Source organism: Arvicola amphibius, chromosome 9 (assembly GCF_903992535.2).
Source record: "Arvicola amphibius chromosome 9, mArvAmp1.2, whole genome shotgun sequence".
Classification (NCBI taxonomy): domain Eukaryota; kingdom Metazoa; phylum Chordata; class Mammalia; order Rodentia; family Cricetidae; genus Arvicola; species Arvicola amphibius.
This window is the reverse complement of record NC_052055.2, coordinates 11,162,447-11,185,966: the sequence shown is the minus strand read 5'-3', so window position 1 is coordinate 11,185,966 and position 23,520 is coordinate 11,162,447. Positions and strand designations below refer to the sequence as shown.

General features: G+C 35.5%; 1 protein-coding gene across 3 annotated transcripts in view; it reads left to right on the top strand.

Moving 5' to 3' along the window:
* The window catches only part of Csmd3 (CUB and Sushi multiple domains 3), a 976,820-nt gene that overhangs the window by 796,550 nt on the left and 156,750 nt on the right, over positions 1–23,520 (top strand). For 2 of the 3 annotated variants that reach the window (XM_038342098.2, XM_042055667.1), the window contains exons 33-35: positions 20,048–20,161; positions 20,626–20,721; positions 22,238–22,441. In XM_038342098.2, the coding sequence (XP_038198026.1) occupies positions 20,048–20,161; positions 20,626–20,721; positions 22,238–22,441 (414 nt within the window). The remainder of the gene's footprint in view (positions 1–20,047; positions 20,162–20,625; positions 20,722–22,237; positions 22,442–23,520) is intronic. The other variant, XM_038342099.2, reaches the window with a different exon arrangement.

The following is a 23,520-nucleotide window of genomic DNA, read 5'->3' as shown; positions in this document are numbered from 1 at the left end:
CTGTCCTGGAACTAGCTCTTGTAGACCAGGCTGGCCTCGAACTCACAGAGATCCGCCTGCCTCTGCCTCCCAAGTGCTGGGATTAAAGGCGTGCGCCACCACCGCCCGGCACCCAAGTAAACTTTTATAAAAGAAAAAGTTTTACTAGGCTTACAGTTTGACAGGTTCAGTCTATTATTATCATGGTAGGAATCATGGCAGCTCACAGGCAGGCATTTTACTGGAGAAGTAGCTAAGAGTTCTCCAACTAAATCAGAAGACAAAAGAAAGAAGAGAGAACCACTAGGCTTGACTTGGGCTGTTGAAACTTTAACACCCACCCCCATGACAACTTCTTCCAACAAGGCCTTGTCTACTCCATAGAACAAGTTCCCATGTAGTGCCAACCCTTGATGACACATGAGCCTATAGAGCAGAGTCATTCCTATTCACCAAAGGCATCAGACCTTGACTAAGAAAATCAAACAGAAGTTTCAACATAAACAAACATTAAAGAATGAGTACAAGTTTGTAGTAGATGCTACTTGGGGCATCCACCTGCCTAGACTGGCTTCATGAATATACAGAAAGAAGAACCAAAGATGAAATAATAGAGCATTGTCTGTGCCCTCTCTCTCTACCTCATTATGTCTCTGTAAGGGGGGAGTGATTTTTGAGCAGTGATAAAAGTTTTAATTTTTAACTAAGAATAGGAAAAAAGAAGAGAACACTTCTCCACCCGTGATGTTTGGAACATCGTGTATTAAACAAATGAGGCAGATGGACAGGATACTAAAGGGGAGGAATATTTGTTTATGGGTAATATGAAAATAAAATTTTAGAATTGTGGTGGACTACCTCTTCTTTTTCTTTTTATTCTTGTTTTCCATTATTTCTATGGCAACTATCAGCCCTCATTGCCTTAGAGGGAGTATCACATAGCATGTAGATTAGACGATATCAAAATCAGAGGTTTTCTGGCCATCACTCTGACACCCATCTTAGATTCAGCTGCTTCAGCTAGCCCACATGAAGAATGGCTCCTGGCCTGCATTTATTCTGTTCTGGACAGAAAGACAAATCAGATTAAGTCCGGGTAGAAATTCAGATAGCTGACTTCGGCAGTATTCAAAATTTAAAAAATAAAGGATATAAGGAGATCAATTCTCTTTCTTACTGGAACTCCTCATTTTTAAGGATTGCAGAAGCATTAAATTAAGCTCATATAATATCTTTCATTTGAATTCCAATGTTTGTATGGGTCCCATTAAGGAGTGAAAAATTTCAGTGTTAAATAGAATTGATTTTTGCCCAGGGGTAGGCCTAGCCTTTTTGCCCTATGTAACTTTATGACCTTTATTTGTTTCACCAATGAATGAGGGCAGAGTTGAAGATACATAGTCCCAAGGGACAGGAGCAGCTGGAGAGCTTGCTTATCTAATAAGTTAACAAAACAAGCAAAAAGGTGATTCTGATTTTAACTAGGTTCAAAAAATTATTTCAAAGTATAAATTACTCACAATCACTAAAATTATGAATTCATCAAGGGTATTTAATTTTACTTTTATTTTGGGTTTTTTTTTTTTGACATACTAGGACAAAACAAGAACAAAGCATTTTGAGAAGGCTTCTTTTCTTTAATCTAAAACAGATTTTTTTTCTCATATTGTGTATCCTAATTATGTTTTTTTGTTCTTACTCTCTGCTCAGTCCCCCTGACCTTTCCTCTCATCCTAATCCACTGTCTTTCTGTTATTCATTAGAAAACCAACAGTATTCTAATGGATAATAATATAATATATAGTATAATATATAATAAGTACTATATATTGATATATGCAACATATCAATATATAATAAAATATAAAACAAAAACATACTCATCAAAATAGGGCAAACGAAAAGAAAAGTGCCCAAGAAAAGGCACAAGAAGCAGACATAGATTGTGACCCAATCATTTCCACACTCAGAAATCCCATAAAAATCCCAAACTGATAGCCATACTATATAAACAAAGGAACTTTAGGGTAAAAAGAGAGAAAAATATAGAGATGAACCAAAATAAGAATAAAAAGATGAAAAACAAACAAAAGCCCGGACTATGGCATTATGATACTATGAGACAAGGAGCCTTCAAAGATGCCACTGAGGGTATTTTCTGTTGGTCACCTACTGGTAGGCATAAACCTATCCTTAGAGTAATTTGTTTCTCTATTGAGACTCTCTTGGAGAAAGGAAAATTTTCATTTGTAAGTGGTTGACAGTTGGAAATAGCTTCTGGTTTAGGACTGGAAGAGTACATCCACTTCTCTTTTTAGCTAGAGGTTCCTACCTGGCAAAGACCCACAAAATCCCTATGCATGCTGTCTTAGTCTCTGTGAGGCCACACTGTGTATCATTCGTATGCTTATCAGTCATGATAACTTAAAAGGCCTTTTTCCTTGTGGATTCCATTCCCTCTGACTGTTACACTCTTTCTGCCTCGTCTATCACAGGGTTCTCTTAACTGTGAGGAGAAGACTTAAGAGAGACATTTTGTTTAGGACTGTTTCAAGGTCTCTTACTAAAAGTCTGTTTCTTCTGCCTTTTCTTGAACTCTTTCCTGTTTGTTTGTTTTGCTCTATCCTGATGTGTAAGTTTTAGTTCTATGTTATGCTTTATTGTATATTGATATATAATAAATATCAATATATATTATGTATTACATATATTGTACTATATATTATGTTATTATCCCAAAGAAGTCTGTTGGTTTTCTAATCGTACCTTGGTTATCATAGATTTAACAGCTAATAGTCACATATAAGTGAATACACATCATTTTTATCTTTTGGAGTCTGGATTACCTCACTCAGGAAGCGTTTTTTAAATTTGATCTATATACCTACCTATTTATTAAGTCATTGTTTTTAATGGCTGAGTAGTATTCCCTTGTGTAAATACACCCCATTTTCTTTATCCATTCTCCTCCTAAGGGACATCTGTATTGTTCCAGTTTCTGCTTATTGGGAATAAAGCACCAAATGACATTGTTGAGCAAGTGTCTGTAGAAGGATGAAGAGTCCTTTTGCTATATGCCCAAGAGTGGTATAGGCCTTGAGGTAGACCAATTCCCATGTTCTCAAGGAACTGCCACACTGATTTACATCTTGACAGTAAAAGTGTGCAGTGCCACCACCAAGGGATGAGTGTTCCCTTTGCTCTGCATTTTTACCAGCATGAACTGTCATTTGTTTTACTGATCTTAGCCATTCAGAGTGGTGTAAGATGGAATCTCAATCAATTTTGATTTGCATTTTCCTGATTGGTAATGCTGGTGGAACTCTCCTGAAGAGTTTATCTGTCATTTGAGTTTCCTCTTTAGAGAATTCTCTGTTTAGAGCTATACCCCACTTTAAATTTTTTTTTTATATCTAGGGTTTTTTATTTCTTTATATGTATTTGTATATTAACTCTTGATCAGAGTATAGTTGTAAAAATCTTTTCCCATTCTGTAGGCTGCTGTTTTGTCTCAATGATGGTGTCCTTTACCTTGCAGAAGCTTTTCAGGTTCGCGAAGATCCATTTATTGACTGTGAATCTTAGTGCCCGTGCTAACAGTGTTCTGTTCAGAGAAGTCTTTGCTGTGTGTGTGAGAGAGGTCAGAACCCCATGTTCCATGATCTATCAGATTCAGTGTGTCTGCTTTTAATCTGAGGTCTTTGAATCATTTGTAATTGAGTATTGGGCAAGGTGGTATTTATGGATCTTTTTGAATTTTACCACATGCAGATTTCCAGTGTGACCACAACCATTTGTCAGTTTCAGAGAGCACTTTGTATTAACAACCATCTGAGTTGCTTGGGGATTTCCGTGAGACTCTGTGGTGGTACTTTGAACGTAATTGGCCCCCGTGTCTGAAGCTCAGGATGCTACCCAGTGTCTCAGTAGACTTCCTGTTGCCTCAGCTACTTTCTTGCACTATGTGTGCCTGCACTGCACTTCGCCATGCTCCCTGCCCCCATGATGATAAAGGACAGAAACTCTGAACTTATAGTGAATCACCCCAATTAAATGTTTTTTTTTTTTTTTTTTTTTTTTTTAATAAGAGTTGCTGTGGTCATAATGTCTCTTCACAACAATAAAAACCCTATGACAGTCCTTTTGGCCCACAACACATCTGGATGCAATCAAGACCTGCTACTGAAAGACCCATTTGGTGACAAAAGATGGCCAGTTAGGACCCTGTCTCTCCTATAATTAGAAGACCTCACTTGGGTCACTTTCATTTATTTTAGGGAGTTTCCATTGCACTGAATTTCAATACCATCTTTCAAACGATATCCTACATTCCTCAGTTCCAGAGGTCTCTCCTCACATTCCTTCCCTGAAGTCCATCTCTCTTCCTCTCTCCACCTGATAGTCTTATTCACTTCTCTGCCCACCCCCAAACTACCCATAATATCTATTATATCCCCCAATCCCAGGAGATCCGTGTTTCCTGTTAGTCCCTACCTCTACTTAATCATTTTCCCTCTACAGATTTTAGCTTGGCTGTCATTTGTTTACTAAATAATATTAAGTTATAAGCAAATACATACTATATTTATCTTTCTGGGTCTGGATTACCTCACTGAGGTTTATTTTTTTCTAATTCCATCCCTTTACTTCCAAATTTTATGAGGCTATTTTTAACGGCCAAATATTCATTCATTGTGTAAATATACAACATTTTCTTTATTCAATCCTCTGTTGAGGGATATCTAGGTTATTTACAATTTTTGGCTATTATGAATAAAGCAGCAGTGGACATGGTTGAGAAAATGTTCCTTTGTTAGGATAAAGTATCCTTTGGATATATGTCTAAAAGTGATATAGATATATCTTGAGGTAGATTGATTCTCAACTTTCTGAAAAATGCTAATTTAATTTCCCTAATGACTGTACAAGTTTGCACTCCCAACAACAATGGAAGAGTGTTCCCCTTATTCCTCATCTGGGTGGCATGAGGTATCATTTGTGTTTGTGATCTTAGCCATTTGAAAATGGTAAGATGGAATTTCAAAGTAATTTTGATTTGCCTTTCCCTAATGACTAACAATGGTAAACATTTCTTTAAGTGTTTCTCAGCCATTTAAGTTTCTTCTATTGTGAGTTCTTTGTCTAGATCCATAACCCAATTTTGATTGGATTATTGGTTTTTGGTGTCTTTTTAATTTATTTATTGGTTTTGATATTAGTCATCTATCAGATATAGAGTCAGTATTTTTCCCATTCTATGGGCTGCTGCTTCATCAGAATGAAGGTAGTATACCTTACAGAAGCTTTTCAGTTCTGAGGTCACATTTATTAGTTGCTAATTTTAGTGCCTATTTTAATGAAATTCTGTTCAGGAGATCTTCCCTGGTACCAATACATTCAAGCCCATTCCCCTCTTTATCTTATCACTTTATCAAGTCCAGTGTATCTTGTTTTATGTTGAGGTCTTTGATCCATCTAGAGTTGAGTTTTCTGCAGGATGTTAAGTATGGATCTATTTGCATTCTTCTACATGCTGACATCCAGTTTGAATAGCCCAATTTATTGAAGATGCTATCTTTTTCCAGTGATTATTTTGACATCATTATAAAAAAATTAGTTGTCCATATGTGTGTAGGTTTATGTCTGGATATTCAATTTTATTTTCTTCTTCCTTGTGTCAGATTTTTTGCCAATACCATGTTACCATGCTGCTATTACTAGAGCTTTGTAGTTTAATTTGTGATAAAAATGGTAAGATCTTCCACAGTTTTTATTATTATTATTATTATTATTATTATTATTATTATTATTATTATTTTAGTCTTTTATTATGATTTATTTATTTTTTGAAATTTCATTTTATATTCCAACCACACCTCACTGTCCCTATTGTCAAGTTCTGGAGAGTAACCAAAGCATTGGCAATAGCCTATTATGCCTGAGGACTGATAGGGTCTCATTGACCAACAAGAAATAACTCATTAATAGCACTAGATATTTTATTAGCTTTTGGTTTCTACTAGGGATATTGCTGTATCATGAAGGACAACTCCATTTTAATTATTTTTACATATGTCTGTTTTACATGTATACATGTGTGTTTGTATATGTGTGCATGTGTGTGTGCACGTGTGTGCATGTGTGTGTGTTTTAGTAAACTTCTATAGTGATAGCTCTGCTTATGCCTATTTGAAAGATAATTTCTAGTCCTATACAATGCCCAAAATAATCTTACAGACAATTATGAAAACAAGATTCAAAGTCAGAATATTAATATATTCAATATCTATTGTTTCTTAATATGAATAAAGAGATAAAAATAAGAGAACTTATTGTGTGATATTTTTATTAGTTAGGATTTTCATAATATTACATATAGGCCTGATGTAGCCCTTTTCTAACATAGTGTTCAAATTTTTTTAGAATCACTAATTTATTTTGGAATAGTATATTATGCCAAAAATTGCTATGAATATAATTTATATGTGATTTATTGGATTAGCGATTGCTATTAATTTCAAGGTTATCATTAAAATGTACCTAGTTGTGTACATTTTATGTATGTATGTAGTAGTTAGTATTAGAATAACTATTTAGAAATTGAATAAATTTATTTGTTCTGAATAGCTATTATTGCAAAACCACCTAAAGAACAAAATTTCTTATAAAGCAGTCATGAAAATTAAATGGAAATGCAGAATTAAAAAATAATAAAAAATTGCCTAATGATAAATTGAGCCAAGATTGGAATTAGGCATAGAACATATTTCATTCACTTTGGTTTGGAAGTCCTAACCAACACTGCAGGAAGAAGAAATCTTTTGTCTATCTGTGTGGAGCACATCTACATACCTGTAACCTCGGTGTTTTCAGCTATCATGGTGGGGCATATTTACATACCTTCAATCTCATTGTCTACGACTGAGGAAGTGGGATTATTTGAGGCCAGCCTAGACTATATTGTGAGCTATTGGCGACTCTGAATGTGTTGTTTATTTTCTGTTGCTGTGACAAAATGCACAGAAGAAGGGAAAGAGGAGGGGACAAGGGGAAGGAGGAGGGAAACTTGAGGGAATGGGATAGTCGAGACGGAGGAAGGACAGAGATGAGTGGTGTGGCAAGTCATTCTGTATATGTGCTGCTCTTATTGGTTAATGAGAAAGAAGCTGCTTTTGGCCAATGGCTTAACAGAATATAGCCAGGCTGGAAAAGCTATATAGAGAGAGTAGGCAGAGTCATGGAGAAGCCACGGAGCCTCCTCCAGAGACAGGCCTGCCAGAACCTTGCCAGTAAGCCACAGCCATATGGCAATGCACAGATTAACAGAAATGGGTTAATTTAAAATGTAAGCGCTTGCTAGGAATACACTAGAGTCATTGGGTAAGCAATGTTGTAATTAATACAGCTTCTGTGTGAGTATTTCAAGTCAGGGCAGCCAGGAATGAACAAGCAGCCTTCAACAACAAATGAGAGCAAGGAAAGAGATATTTTAATTGAGGGAACCGTTATGGAGGAGCTAGCAAGAAACCTGGTACTAGAGAAATTTCCAGGAATCTACAAGGATGACTACCAGCTAAGACCCAAAGAAATAGTGGAGAGGGTGCCTGAGCTGGCCATGCCATGTAATCAGATTGATGAATATTTTTTTAATTTTAAATGTCACCATAGAACCTTCATCCAACAACTGATGTAAACAGAGCAGAAACCCGCAGCGGAGCACTGGGCTGAGTTCCCCAAGTCCAGTTGAAGAGTGAGAGAAGTGACAATATGAGCAAAAAGGTCAAGACTATGGTGGGGATACCAGCTGAAACAGTTTACCTGAGCTAATGGGAACCTCACTAACTCCAGTCACACAGGGAAGGAACCAGCATGAGTCCAAACTTAGCCCTCTGAATGTGGGTGACATGTGTATGGCTAGGGCAGACTGCCAGGCTACTGGCAGTGGCACCAGAATTTATCCCTACTGCTTGTGCTGGCTTTTTGGGAACCTATTCTCTTTGGATGGATACCTTGCTCAGCCCAGATAAAGTTGGGAGGACCTTGGACCTTTTCCATATCAATATGCCTTACCCTCTCTGAGGGGTGGAGACGGGGGTGGGGGAGTGGAGTGAGGGGAACACGTGGAGGGAATGGGAGGAATGGAAGGAGTGGGAACTGGGTTGGGTATGTAAAATGAAAAAAAATAATTTATTTCTTTTTTAAAAAATAAAACAATAGAAAAAATAATCCCCCACAGGCATGCTGAGATTCCTGTTTCCAGGTGATTGTAGGCTCTACCTTGTTGATAGTTAAACAATAACCAGCACATGGATTTATCTTAAAATCAAAACTTTCAGCAATAACGGAAGTTTAATACCCTTGTATTTGGTTTTTGAACTGAATCATATGATCTCCATCGTATAGCAAATAAATATTCTGTACAACATATATGTGCTCCTAACAAAGTCTCTAAATGCCTATGATCACATGAGGGCACAAATTACTCTTAAACATTTATTGAGGTTTCAGTTGTAAGGGTAGAGAGACAGCTTTGTAGCTTACTGGTGACCTGGTAGGATTCCCACTACTCACAGCTGGGTGACAACCATCTGTAACTCCAATTCCAGAAAATCTGACTCTTTTTCTGATAAGGCACACACATACTGTATATAAACAGAGGCAAAGCATTCATACATATAGAAATAAAATAAACTTAAAAAGACTTACTCAATCACTGTTAGTACTATAGTAAGCAAAAATAAATCAACAAAGAGATGGTTTGGGCAACTATTACAATCACATTTTAAAATTTTTTGTTCTCCAAATGTGCTTTTGACTTTGGCTTTGAATAGTTAACTGTTCTTATGTAAGCTTTTAGGGATGTATATGATGCTATATTTAGTTTCTTTTGCATTTTGATAGAAAAAAGATTAATCATCAGCCCTTTTTCCTCTGAAGACAATCGAAAACACATTTTTCACACAGATTCTTTTCAAAGCAAAGTACATTACACAGTCGATGATTAAAATTTGCTCACGTAAGTCAAAAGCCTTCTTAATGGGATTTGAGATATTTTCTTTGGAAGTATAGTTTGTTAACTTGCTTAGAGTATTTAGAATGATCTATACTTCACAACATGTCTAGACAACACAAGGTACTTGAAAAGCTTCATTACAAGGGCTTTCAATTTGGTAGTAGAATAAATGACACAAAGCTGATGAAAATAAGACAGAATTGTTTATTAGTGGGATCGTAGAAATAAATCACTAATTAAAATCAAGAAAGAAATTTCATTCTCAGACAATACACATGCATATTCCAATTTGGAAATGCAACACTTCAGTATAAGTGCCTCACTTTCTCCCTCTTCTCTGCTTCGGTGATTGATTTAGACATGCCTTTGAGTAGAAGGATGCAGAGATAATAAGATTAAGCTGTATTTTCTATGCAGGTGCCATAATTAAATTATTCATGTCTAGGGATTTTAACCTGCTTTCTTGTAGTGAAGTTCCAAATCCTACAGGGATTTGGATTTCTTACTACTCTAATTGGAGCTTAAAACGCATCTTCCTACAGATTCACTATTGCGAATCACTCAGCTTTTCTGGGCTTCCATTACGTGATTTGTAAACAAGGAAGTTAATGAGATGGTTGTGAAGTATTCATCAGCCCTTTAAATGTCTTGCTGTTTTCATAGACTGCAATGATTTCAAAGACAATTGAAATATGAATGTCTTAGTTCAGGTTACTGTTGCTATGATGAAACAACATGACCAAAAGCAACTTGGGGAAGGAAATGTTTATTTGGCTTTTATAATAGTTCATTATTGAAGATGTTAGGGTAGGAACTCAAACAGGGCAGAATCATGGAAGCAGGAGCTGATGCAGGGGCCAATTGGGGGTGCTGCTTTCTGGATTGCTCCAATGGTTAAATAAATCTGCTTTCTTGTAGAACACAAGACTACCAGCCTAGGTTGATGCCACCCATAAGGGACTTGGCCCTCTCCAATCATAGAAAATGATATATAACTTACTATAGGAGTGGAGATTTGAAAGAATATCTGGATTCTTATTAGTTGCTTTTGGCAACAATCATGATATGTAATGATACTGCAAGAATAAGTCATGGCAATAATACATGACATAGTTACCAAAACAGCAGTGTTGAGATATATTTACTTATTATTTCAGACTGACTTTTGTCAGACTAAAATTACATATATAGTCCTTTATTCACATAGCAGTTTAAAATTGATTTTGCATGAGCTATAAAGGTGGCTCAGCAGTTAATAAAACTTGGTGCTCTTGCAAATGATACAAAATTAGTTTCCAGCACCCATATCAGGCAGTCTACAGCTCTTAGTAACTAAAGCTCCAGGCGATCTTATAGCTTACACACACACACACCACAAATACATATTCAACAAATGGATTTTGCTATGCCAAGACAAATAATTATCTAAGAGATGTTTTCAAGGAAAATGAAACAATAAATAAGATAACTCAGAATGATCAAGTTTGGGGAGGGACAGAGTTGGAGAGCAATGGCTCCATATTTAATCAAATTACCTGGATAAAACAGTTTATTTCCAAATAAAATAGGGAGAATACGAATAAAAAATGAGTATTAGATAACTAAGTTATTGTACATTTTATCAGGTGTGGTCAATGCAGGAATGTTGGCTGCTTAAGGACTTGATAGTTAGTAATAAATACTAAAGAACTAACCTGTGGAGATAGATACAATGTTGGGCTTGCTTTAAGTTACACTAATTTTTAGTGCAAGAGGAAAAAGAAGCAATAAATAAAACAAGATGCAAAAAACTAATGCTACAGGAGGGTGAGGAATTCATGGACTTATAATTTGGCAATTTTTTGGTTGACTTACAGTTAAAAATTTTAATAGTAAAAATACTTTAGCAATTTAAGTTATCATAATCATGAGCATATCTATATTCCCAACCTGGAATCCGGCAGATGATGACAGAAAACATTCATCTGAATTATAAAGGAGTTAAAAGTAACAATGTTGAATCAAACTGGAATTTTTCAAACTTTGTATCTTGTTTGTTGTTTTAATTGTTAAAGCATATAATGAAATTGCATATTATTGCATATTTTTATTCTATGCTTTTAAACACAAATTAATTAGCAGCTGTTAAGGTAAATATTACAACTACAATTGCAGATAAAGTATTTGTAGTAAAATGACATGAAATTTTAGAAGAGTTAAGGAAAGTTAATGTACATTAGATAGGGACTTTAGTGACAATAATTATGGGCTTAGAGTATGTCAAGTAGAGATTTCTCTAGTTTTGTTAGACAACAAAAGGTTATGGCACAAAATGAAAGTCAGCTCCAGAGAATTCTAAAAGGTGACTATGAATTTAGACATTCAATTTAGTTTGTAGGTTCCCTAATCAATAAATTGATAACAGGGGAATCATAGTACCCCAATTATTATGATGAGTTCTGAGCAGACCCAAATTCTTGGGGGTGGGATCAGCTATAGAATAATTAGGTGCTACTAGTATTTAAATTTAAATTATAAATAGAATCTTTCATTTCCTTATTATTGCAAATAGAAATCATAGTAAGATATTCTTTTTGTTCACTAACAAACATGAGTTTGGACTTCTAGAATTTTGCTATATGTAATATTTGGCCCTAATATCTAGAGTGATGCAAGCTTTGGCATGATATTTGAATAGATTCCAAATAATTAGTGTCTAATATATATGACTCACCTTCATGACAATGATGAATGGCAGCAAGCACCTCATTATGAATTAATAGTTCTCATCTCTTCTAGTGTAACATGAGCAGTGAGTTGCTGGAATCTGATATAGCAAAATACAACTTTCCAAAATATTAATGAGTTTCAGTTTCAGTTATTTCAACGAATAAAACTCCTATTCAAACCTTACCACCCTCAGATGTCATATTAAACACAAAGAACACATTGATTTCATTTGTGCCTGATTTTCAAAGTTCTTCCATTTTTTTATTCTTTGGAGAAAAAAATTGAAGTAGTAAACTCTTATTGAATGTTTTTAAATTTGAAGTTTTATTCAAGTGCATTAAAATGATTTTTTAAAAATAGAAGCTTTTAAAATCTAGAGCTGTCCAGAGGATCTCAAAATCCAACTGAGCTATTTTCATAGAAAGTAATTCTGCATCTCAGGAAACAGGGACTTCCGTGTATGTTGCTGATGGAAAAGAAGTCACATTACACGCATGGGGCCACTCCAACTAGACTGACAAAATCGGGGTGTAGCGTAATAGACTGAAATAATCATCAGAGGAAGCATCTGAGGCAAGTTTCATTTCAATCTCAGCAAATTTTTAATGCTTGACGTCATCTCCAGCCCCTCCCACACCCAGTCAAGTGATGTTCTCACTGTATCTTTGATTTGTCTCAAACTGCAACTCCGGAAGTGTGGGCGTATGTGTGTGTTATCGGTTTTTGTGTGTCAGTAGGTAAAGTTCATGCTGAGCAAACAAGGTTGGCTTGGAAAAGTTTAAACAGAGTGACAAACCAGCCGAGGCAGTGATAAAATCACCAATATAAACCCCAGAATGTAATGACTAGGTAGATTTTATAAACAAAATGACAGGTGTGTTGAAAATTAAGCGAAGACTTATATATATCCAACTCCTTTCTATACGAATGTATTTCTTTTGTAAGATGAAATTTCAATGTGTTTACAGCAAAGCATAAAAATTAGAGTGCCCTCTCATCTTGTTTTTTTTTTTTTTTAACTAAAATAGGAACCTGAAAATTATCATTGCCCTCTTCTACTTGAGAAGATGAAATAAAAAATCAAATGCACATATTGATATTTTGATTTTGGAATACAGATTAATCTTGGTTGAAACAGCTAGAAAACTTATCTAATACTATCATTCCTTCCATTTTTTCTAAACATGTTTGTTTAGAAAACAAAGAATGAGTCAGGCACATTAGACATCAAAGGTATTGCCAGAAATTTCAGACTGAATTAGCAGCAAATACATTTGCAAGGTAACAACAAGCAATATGTATTATTATTTTCCAGACACTGTAGAGGTGTTTGGCATGTGTTAGTTTATGTGATGCACTGCTCTGGGATAATACTCTTGTACACTGTAAAGATTTATCACTCATACTATTTTAATAAAATGCTGATTGGACAGTAGCCAGGGAGGAAGTACAGGTGGAGCAACCAGACTCAGAGAATTCTGGGAAGAGGAAAGGCAGAAAATCAGTCACAAGCCAGAAGCAGAGAAAGCAGCATGAGAATGCCTTACTGAGAAAAGGTGCCAGACTACAAGACTAAACATAGATAAGAATTATGGGTTATTTTGAGTTGCAAGAGCTAGTTAATAATAAGCCTGAGAATAGGTCAACCAGTTTATAATTGATGTAAGTCTCTGTGTGTTTCTTTGGGACTAAATGGATGTGGGACCAGGCGGGACAGAAACTTCCATCTACATTGATCCCCACAGCAATCCGAGATGTGGGTCATTTCATTAACACTCCTTTACAGATGTGGAAAATGAGGCACACCAAGGCAATGGACTTCCTTCCTTCCATTGGATTCATCTCTATGGATCCAATCTAGAGGTTGATTCCAGAACTCTGCATAAAAAATTTTATGGAATATCCAGTGTATTTCTGGCCTATGAACGTATTATTCCTACGCGTGCTCATCTATAAGTACAGAGGTCTTCCAATTTCCTCATCTTTTTTTTTCCCTATGTGGGAGAGTTGAACCTAGGACCTAACATGCTAAGAAAGACTTCTGCCACTCAGTTACACTAGAAGTCCAGCTGCACGGGTATTTGTTTTTTTATCACAGAGTAAATCTTTGTTACTTTAGTGATTTTATCCTGTAAATAATATGCCATCATTCATCTGTCTCCTAGACCCATTAATTCCCAGAGAGTCTGCAATTCTTCTCCTGTCCAAAAATTTATCAAAAATAGTTTTATACAAACCTAGACTTCACAGTGTCTTAGGCATTTTAATCTCCCATCCTTTTCTCCAGAAGAGGCTGGGTTGCTTCCTTTAATGATGCCTCAGTCAGATCATGGGTTTTTTTCTTTTCTTTTTATTGTTTTTTTTTTCTTTTTCATTTTCCCCATCTTATACTAGTGTGAGCTACCATGCTGCTCAGAATTACTTCCTTCTGAAAAGAAAAAGACAATAAGTAGTGGTGAAACCCTTCTCATCTGCATAAATTCAATTTTCATGTTTAACTCAGTAAGTATGGTTCTAATCACTGAAGAAGAGTAATCATGTCCATGTTTATTTCATTAGCCCTGTTTAGGGCTGATTAATTTCTAGATCAGTGAATCTCTCTACATGGCGCTGGTTATTTTGATGGCACAAAACTGGGATCTGTCTTTGGGAAATTTCTGCTCAGCCAATGTTGAGAAAAATTATTTATTCCCTTAAGCAGCAGGGAATGTTTATATGGCCGAGTGACCTCAGTGCCATTCCTATCACTGCAACCTACATGAAGGAACTGGAATACCAACTCCTGCTAGTTGACTTAGGACTTCCATAAAAATGTTAACACACACACACACACTATATATATATATATATATATATATATATACACTATATATATACATATATATATATATATTAACAGAACTGAAAATTATGAAGACTACCAAGATATCTGTAAAAATCATTACAATGGAATTTTGCAACTGGGCAGAGAAATTAAGCTCAATTTCAAATACAAGGAACTACGGGACCTAACAGCCAAGTAATCGAATGAGAACTGGAGGACAAATGCATTTAAACATAAGAAGTTATTAAATAGCCTGGCTAAACGAAATTAGAACTGTTGCTGAGGAAACTAAGATCAATTGATACTACTGAGGAGACAGCAGGGTTGAGATGGTGATCAGTTATCGAGGGTAGGACAGGCTAAACCAACGTGATAAATTTTTGCTGCAATTGGACAAGGCAAGAACAGACACAGAAGTAAATAGGGATTAACCTCTGATTAGAGCATTTGGTGAAGTTTGATTCAAGCTTGCTTGTGGATATGGAGTTTGCCATCAATAATGGGACATCTTAGCAATACTGCAAAATAGAATTGAATGGACAGATGAGGTTTAAAGTCCCCCCACCTCTTTTTTTTTTTTTTTTTTTTTTTTTTTTTATTCTAAGCAAGAGCACACTCCCGTGGACAGCAGCTCATTTTGGTGTATTGCATTTTACTCCAGGTAGCTCAGTGATGTTGGCAAGATGATAATTGCTCTGCCCTAAAATTCTGAATTTAGCTGTGCTAATTTCTTTCTGTCCATCAAGCACTATGGCAGCATCTATCAATCTGTATGTAAGATGCTTTAATTAAACAGAGTGGGCTAAGTCTCTGAAGTTCAGTGTATCTGACTAAGAAAAATCCATTTGACCGATGTGGGGTTGAAAAGCAAACAACTATTCCTCATCTTGGGTGATTATCATGACAAATTAAATGTTGCTTTGGTAAGGGAAGAGGTGAATGTCAGATGTATAGGATGTTTTCACACGCTCTTCATTTTCTGCTCGTGGATGAGCACATGAACTAGAGCATATTCAAGTTATGCTGTGCATTCTTCCAAATACTGGTCCCCAGTCTGACACTGAGTTTAAGGGTTTTAATCACTGTTAAAAGGGTTTTAAAAATATCTATACCATAAATTTCTTAAAAGGCACCCCGGAAGTCACCCATCTCATATTCCCTGAGATGTTTCGGGAGGTCTTGCTTTGAAGATTGGGTTTGAAGGACTAATGCAGCATCAATCTGCAGGCGAAGATGTGGCCTACGTCTGCGGGTGTTGCTTGCTTTGTAATTAATTTGATCAGCGAATCTATTACCATTTCATAAGCAGAACAAAGGCCTGCTGCAATTTCAACAAGCAACTATAGTTAATGGGGCCTAAGGGCATAGATCTTGTCTGTTTTGGTGACCCTTTCAACTCTAGCTCTTAACTCACTTCCTATATATCATGGCATAAAATTAACTAAGTCTGATTATAGCCATGTTGATTCTGGAATGAAATGTGTGGAAAATAAGAGCTCCAAAAGCACTTTTAAAAATTTGTTATCGGTGGACACATTTTATATGTTTAATTTTCATCTGACTAAGATTTCTGTCCCTCCCTTTTCTGGCTCACCACAGTACTTGTAACATTAGGGAAAATATATGTTTAATAAAGGAGTTAAAAGGTTACCATTAACATCTGTTCTTCTTAAAGCAGAAGAACAGTCCATTAAATCCTGTTTCTTTTGAGAAGCTGCTTGATGTTGGAAGCCTGCCCTTGCAGTGGTAAAGTGCTTCCAATCTCTAGAGGGTGAAAAACAAGCGGCTGCCGGCTTCCACCCACTTGATTCCTGTTATAGACCAAGAGACACCACAGATCTTCCTAATTTGCCCAGAGTTTAGTGAAAAATCAAAGTTCTAGAAAGAAAACAGTGCTTCAGACAAAGGGTGAAGGCATCATTACATAGGTTAGGTTTAAAAGGTATGTCTTTAAAGAGGGAGTCTCTATATTTCTTAGAAATATAAACTGTTAAATACTAAAATTTTCATTTAACTTTCAAATAAGAAAGAATACAGTCAAATACTAATGGCGATTCAAAATGGAATTAATGGAGTATAGATGACTGATAAATCAATTTGAATGTAAGGAGATGTATGTGGAGATGGATAGAATGAACTTAAGCAGAGAAGCAAATCAGATCTATTTACATGACAATAATAGTATCATTATAATTTAGCTAAGACCTGGTGACCCAAGTATACAAGACAACTTGCTTACCCAAAAAGCCATCCAGTAAATGTAGTGTTCCACGTTTAACGTATCAACTGGATTTTCTCTAAATTACTTTCAATCAATCATGGTTTGCCTTTGTGTATTCCAAAGGTTTTAGAAGCAAAGAGCAACGACTCTTTGTTTACAAATGTGAACGCTAAATGAATTGCGATATTTATTAATGAAATGAGGTAGCAAACCTTAAAATAGGCATTTAATTCTTAAAGTGCTATCTCTTTGGTCTATGGCACAATCATTAGAGTTATTAACTCTTAGCTCTCTGGGTCGCTGTAGTGGCATTATATGCTACATGGTCTGTGGAACTCCTTGGGTCCTCGTCTCTCAGTAACCACTGGCTATTGATTGATGCTAAGGGATGCTTCTCTTCAATGATGTGGCCACCGGTGACTCCACCCTGTTTCAGAGGATTACCACACCCATGTTCTCATGGATGACCTTGGTTAAATTAACAGGTCATACAACAGAAAAAGTCATGAACAGGGGAAAGAGACCAACAGGGAAAAGAATAGTATTGACAGAGGAGGGAGTGACCAGAATGAGCCACACACACACACACACACACACACACACACACACACACACACACACACACATATATGTATGATACTGTCAAAGAATAAATATAAAATCATTTTGCTGAGGACAAGAGATTTGGTTCTAAGTCTATGTTTACTACACAGGCATTCTGACAATGTATATAAAATCCGGTTTGGGCAAGTGGTAATGATTCTTTGCACTCAACTTTTACATTAAGCACACATTTTATCATGTTATCTCTAAAATAATGATCCAGTTTCTTCTCTGAGTAATTTTATACACAAGTTTTAATTTAAATTTACAACTGTCTAGATTAATGCAGAATTAGAGTTTTGTTAAGAAGTAGCTTGCTTATTGCCCCCATAATGCATTTTTTATCGCCCCCAATTACTTTTCTCCTCCACTCTGTGGTTTCATCTCAGAATTAGAGAAACTTGCTAGTGTAGTATACCATCAGTCCACGGAAGAGCATTCTCAGTCTCTGTCCTTACCTAACTAGATGAACACTAAAATGCTAGTGAACTGACCGTGGCATTGACAGAGATGCTCTCAGAATCTTTAATTTTTAGGAGATATTTATACAAAAGCAAATCATTGAGAAAGCACTTGAGCAGGGGTCTAATTATAAGATACAAAAGCAGATTTGTTTTCGTCATAAGAAACACTCACATAACTATTTTGGTTGCCTTGGGTGTGGTGGCTGTCACAGAAAGTGAGAGTAGCTCGTATTGGGATAGCTGACATACTCAGGGAGAAAGAGTCCAAGAGGTTGAGCTTGAAATTTTCTGACTTCGAAATTTACTGTAGGAAAAAAATAGATGATCTGTAAGTAGTATTGCACAGTGTACTTGATACAGCAATGTGCTCATGATCAATTTTTTTTCCTTTTTGATGATTTTGTCAGGCAATGGGGAATATCCATGTTACATCAGAGCAAGTTGACACCATAATTTGAAATAATCATACACAACAAATTGCTACTATACAAACTGTATAAACAGCCACCATTTCTTTTTCTGGGTATTTTTTTTTTTTTTTTTTGATTTTTTTTCGAGACAGGGTTTCCCTGTAGTTTCTAGAGCCTGTCCTGGACCTAGCTCTTGTAGACCAGGCTGGTCTCGAACTCACAGAGATCCGCCTGCCTCTGCCTCCCGAGTGCTGGGATTAAAGGCGTGCGCCACCACCGCCCGGCTTCTGGGTATTTTTTTAAATAGCTTGGTATATGGTGGATGAAATTCAGCATCTTTTAGAGAAGTCTGACCTCCAAAAGTCTTGAATGACTAGTAAGCCTTCTCAAAAGTACATGGCATGTCTCTGATTTAATAGGTGCATAAATTTCTTCCATTTATCTAGCAAGTATTTTTAGGAGGAGTATTCATAAAAATTAAGCACTTCAATAATCAGACATTTTTCAAAGAATCCATAGAATACCTGCCCATGAGGTAGATATCCTCTTCCTCATTCCCCTCTGCCTCCCTCCCCTCCTCCCACTACTCCTCTTCCTCTTCCTCTTCATTTACAAAGAAATGGACTGGGATCACCAACTTCTTTCTTCCCTGCCAGTGAATGAATGCAGCTAAGTTCACAGTACTCTGTATACACCTGTGTTCATGAGCCAAACTCAGCAATGCTGCCCGTGTATGGGCTGTTTACAAAGTAATCCTCAAAGATGTCCCTAACCTTTGGTTTGAGTTGCAGAAAACGTTAAAAATGGACTCATAGTTATACTCATTCAATTATAATTGAGCAAAAGTCATTTGATTCTGAATACACGAAGTTATGTTTATGTATCATTAGAATTAATGCCACAATCTTTTAAATCCACAATATTTCCATTCAGTGAAAAGTTCTAAGAATTAGTATGACCACTCACTTCTTTCTGGTATTCTTCTTTTTGTAACCTGAAATTGGAATTAACCTCTGCTATAGAACTCGTAGTTTCTGGATGAGTTGGGATAGGTTCTGGAGCGAAATTTATATGGTAAATACAGAGAAGTATAATAGGAATGAAAATAATAAACCAAATAAAGTTCTTCTGGGAGTACTTCAGAACTTTTTTTTCCCATGAAAAAGTAATGTTTTGTGAAGATTTTTTCAACATTTTAGTTGCTTAGAAATCTTAAGTTATGTTAATTTCATTACGGAAGACTCATAATAAATGCGCAGGAGTCATTTTTACACAGAATGTAAATTATACCTGGGACCTGAAGAAGAACTTGCTGATATTTTTCTAGCAAACCTATTGTTTATAATGGAATGGCATTTTGAGGATAACCTTTTTAAAATCCCCTATTTTAAAATCTTAGCTATCTCACGTAAAGGAGGAGAGAAAAGTTAGGAAAGGAAGGTCACTGAGTAAATAAAACTGTGAGGAAATATCTGAAAGTAGATATGATAAATACTAAATTACAATGACCCTACAATTTCCAAATAAATTAAATCTGATATCCATTTTTTTAAAAAGATAGTCTTTTGAAAATTTTATTGCCTTAAATCATCATCATTATCTTTGTGGCCTGAAATACATCTGTCAGGAACCAACTGACATAGCACCAATCTTCATTTAAAGGTAGAAAGTACAAAAAACAAAACAAAGCAAAACATGCAGATTACTATTATATTGTAATACTTTGTTCTCTGTCTCCTCCTCTTTCTATTTTTTTTGTTTGTTTTCGTTTTTGTTTTTGGATGGTTGGTGATTGGTTTGCTTCTCCTGGTTCCTGTTGATCAGTGGTGTTTGGCCAGTTTGTATTTTTCCAGACATCACTCCACGATGTTGTTGAGGTGTTTGATGGGCCAACTCAGCAGTCTCCTCTGTTATCTTCCCTCTCGGGATCCCATTCAGGTATCCTTTACTAGAACTGTCAGCTGTTGATTAAAGACTGACTTTGATTAGTATTGTGGAGAGAGTTGAGATCTATGTCATCCATGTTAGCAATACTGTAAACTGAAGAATTTTTTTATTATGAATAAAACCACAATTTAATAGTAATTCATAAGCTTGAAAAAATTAATATATTCTAGGACTGTAGTAAAATAAATATAATACTTAATCACAATCTGTGGTATTTCATGTGATATAAAATATTTATGAATGAGCCATATGTATTAAAATGTAATTGAAGCTTTATGGTAAAAAGATTGCAATTGAAGTTGAACCCAAAGAAATGATGCTGCTAGTAGGATTTTTAAAAAGTAATCTGATAGAACCTAGTTTGACATTTTCAAATGACAGTGTAAAATGATAGAGTTGTTAGGTTTTTGAATGGAGATTATTTATGATATCTGAGTATTTGTTTTGTTGAGTAGGAGAGTCACTTCCACTGAGTTCAGGTAATCAGATCACAATTCGATTCACCTCAGTTGGACCCATAACAGCTAAGGGATTTCACTTTGTTTACCAAGGTAAGTGACACTGTAGTCTAGAAACACACTAAGGAATGGTATCTATTTCCATGCTGTGCCCAGTTGTTGTCCAAGACTCTCCTCACCACCGTCTAGGAAAGAGGAAAGTCACTTGGAGTAGCTATGCACTGACCCCTGCCCCATGAATCCCTTCCTGGGATGTTGTTGCTTTGACCGAATTTTAAAAAGAATACACTGTCCCACTGCCTTCCTCAATGTAAATGCTTGATTTTTTTTTTTCTTTCCCTCCCAACATTTTGTTTTCAAAATGTCTGTTATCCTTGTTATTCTCGACTCTTCTCATTTATTTTTCTCATAGTCTCGCACTCTAAATTAAACACCTGTACTTTTGTTGTAAATTATTTAGTTAACGTAAAAGAAATGTGAAAAAATATACTTTCTTACCCGCTCAATAAAATTTAACTTTCTGCACACTTACAAAGGATTTGCACACAAAATGTTAATCACCCACGCTTTTTCTTGCCTTTTATGGACAATGTTTTATAGTATTATTAAACTAAACCAAGAAAGCATTTGAAATATATGAGTCAACTGTATATGATTGCTTAATAGTTCTTCTTAAAATTACTTTGTACCTTCTTACTAAGAAATGTATAAACATTTGTTATTTTGTATTCTTATTAAACTCCCTCATCTCACTTTCTTTTTTTCCGGTTGGCTATAACATGCACTCTTTTCATAGTATTTTCCCCTGTACACAATTGCGGTACTGTGAATCTTTTAAAGGCACTGAAAAAATTTGGTTGCATTTCCTCAAGTCGTACTAGAGGGCTTAATTTATTAGAAGTCACCATGTCATTCTTTTGGACTATTATCAGTCTCTTCAATCACATCTGTATGTGTTTTAAAAAGAAAAAACATCCTGTTATCATTCTACTTTATTGAATCAAAAAAGGCACAATTGATGGGCATACAAAATATAAACTCCATCTCAAATTTTATTAAGTACAATTGATGAATTAAAAATAAATATTGTTGTTAATCTGTCTGACTTACGTTCTGCTTAACCTGACTGTAATTACTCTCTTCATTAGTAACAAACATACTTGGAAAATTAAGTTTGAAAACATGTTTGCAATAGCTAATTAATATTAGTAAGAGTCAGTACACGAAACAGCTAGAAAGTATGTCATGTATCCTAAATTACATTTTGTGGTTGGGAACCCAAAATTAAAAATTATACATCCTTTATTGATCCCGTAAATTGCAATATCTAAAAAAAATTATTTTGTTGTACTGATAAGAATTTGATAAAACAGAAGGTAGCAAAACTGATGTTATTTAAAGGATCAAAGGTAAAAATTTTAAAGAAAATGTCTTGAATGTCAATAATCTCTTTAAATTGTGTTTTATTTTTATTGAACTTAAATATGTGTTATAATTAATAATTCTGATTATGAAAAGAACAAAAAATGTTAGCTTCTTTAGGTAGTTACATTATGAAATCTGTATATGTCTGATACATATGAAATTAAAGTAACTTATTTCTGTGCAGCTGTTCCTAGAACAAGCTCGACACAGTGCAGTTCTGTGCCTGAGCCAAGGTTCGGAAGAAGAATTGGCAATGACTTTGCAGTTGGCTCATTGGTCCTTTTTGAGTGTAACCCAGGATACATCCTCCATGGCTCCAGAGCCATTAGGTGTGATACAGTGCCTAATTCGTTGGCTCAGTGGAATGATTCCTTACCTACTTGCATTGGTGAGTGTATCTGTTTGTGTGCTCTGTGATTGTGCATAATTTTGGTTCATTTTTAATCAGATAAGTTCCTTCTCCAATGTAATTAAAAATGTCTCTTCCAGTTCTCTACACTGTCTCTATATTCTCATGATAATTACCTTTTCTGAAAAATTTTTCACTTTTACATAGTACCCTCTATGTTTGCCATTATTTCCTGTACTTAGGGGGTCTTATCTAAAATATATTTGCCTATCCTATCATCCTTAATTATTTCTTCTATCATTTCTATCAATCATTATTTTAATGCTTCCCTTTACTTTTCTTTCTCTGTATGTGTGTGTGTTTCAATTGTTATAAGCAACATTCTGAGTTTTCATTGTAAAAATGTTATAATAATTAGAAAATTTTATTTTTTGGTAATGACATGGTACTCTTTTCTTAGTTCTAGATGGCTGATGGTTTATAGTAATTGAATGATATTAGTTTTTGTATGTTGATTTTTTTTTCTTTTTTTTTTTTATTAAAGATTTCCATCTCCTCCCCCTTCCCTCCCCTCCCTTCCAACCATACCCCCACTCCACCCCTCTCCAAGACAAACAGCCATCAGGGTTCCCTTCACTATGTTAAGTCCAAGGTCCTCCCAGCTCCCCCTAAGTCCAGGAAGGTGAGCAACCAAACTGACAACTATGTTTATAGCAGCATTATTTGTAATAGCCAGAACCTGGAAACAACCTAGATGCCTTTCAGTGGAAGAATGGATGAAGAAAGTGTGGAATGTATGTTGATTTTTTTAATCTTGAAATTTTGATCAATTCATTTTTCAGTTTTAGTAGTCTATTGGTATTTTTTTTAAATATTTATTTATTTATTTATTATGTATACAATATTCTGTCTGTGTGTATGCCTGCAGGCCAGAAGAGGGCACCAGACCCCATTACAGATGGTTGTGAGCCACCATGTGGTTGCTGGGAATTGAACTCAGGACCTTTGGAAGAGCAGGCAATGCTCTTAACCTCTGAGCCATCTCTCCAGCCCCTATTGGTATTTTTTAATATAACATCACATCGTCTGCCATCACAATTTGATTTCCTCTTTTACAG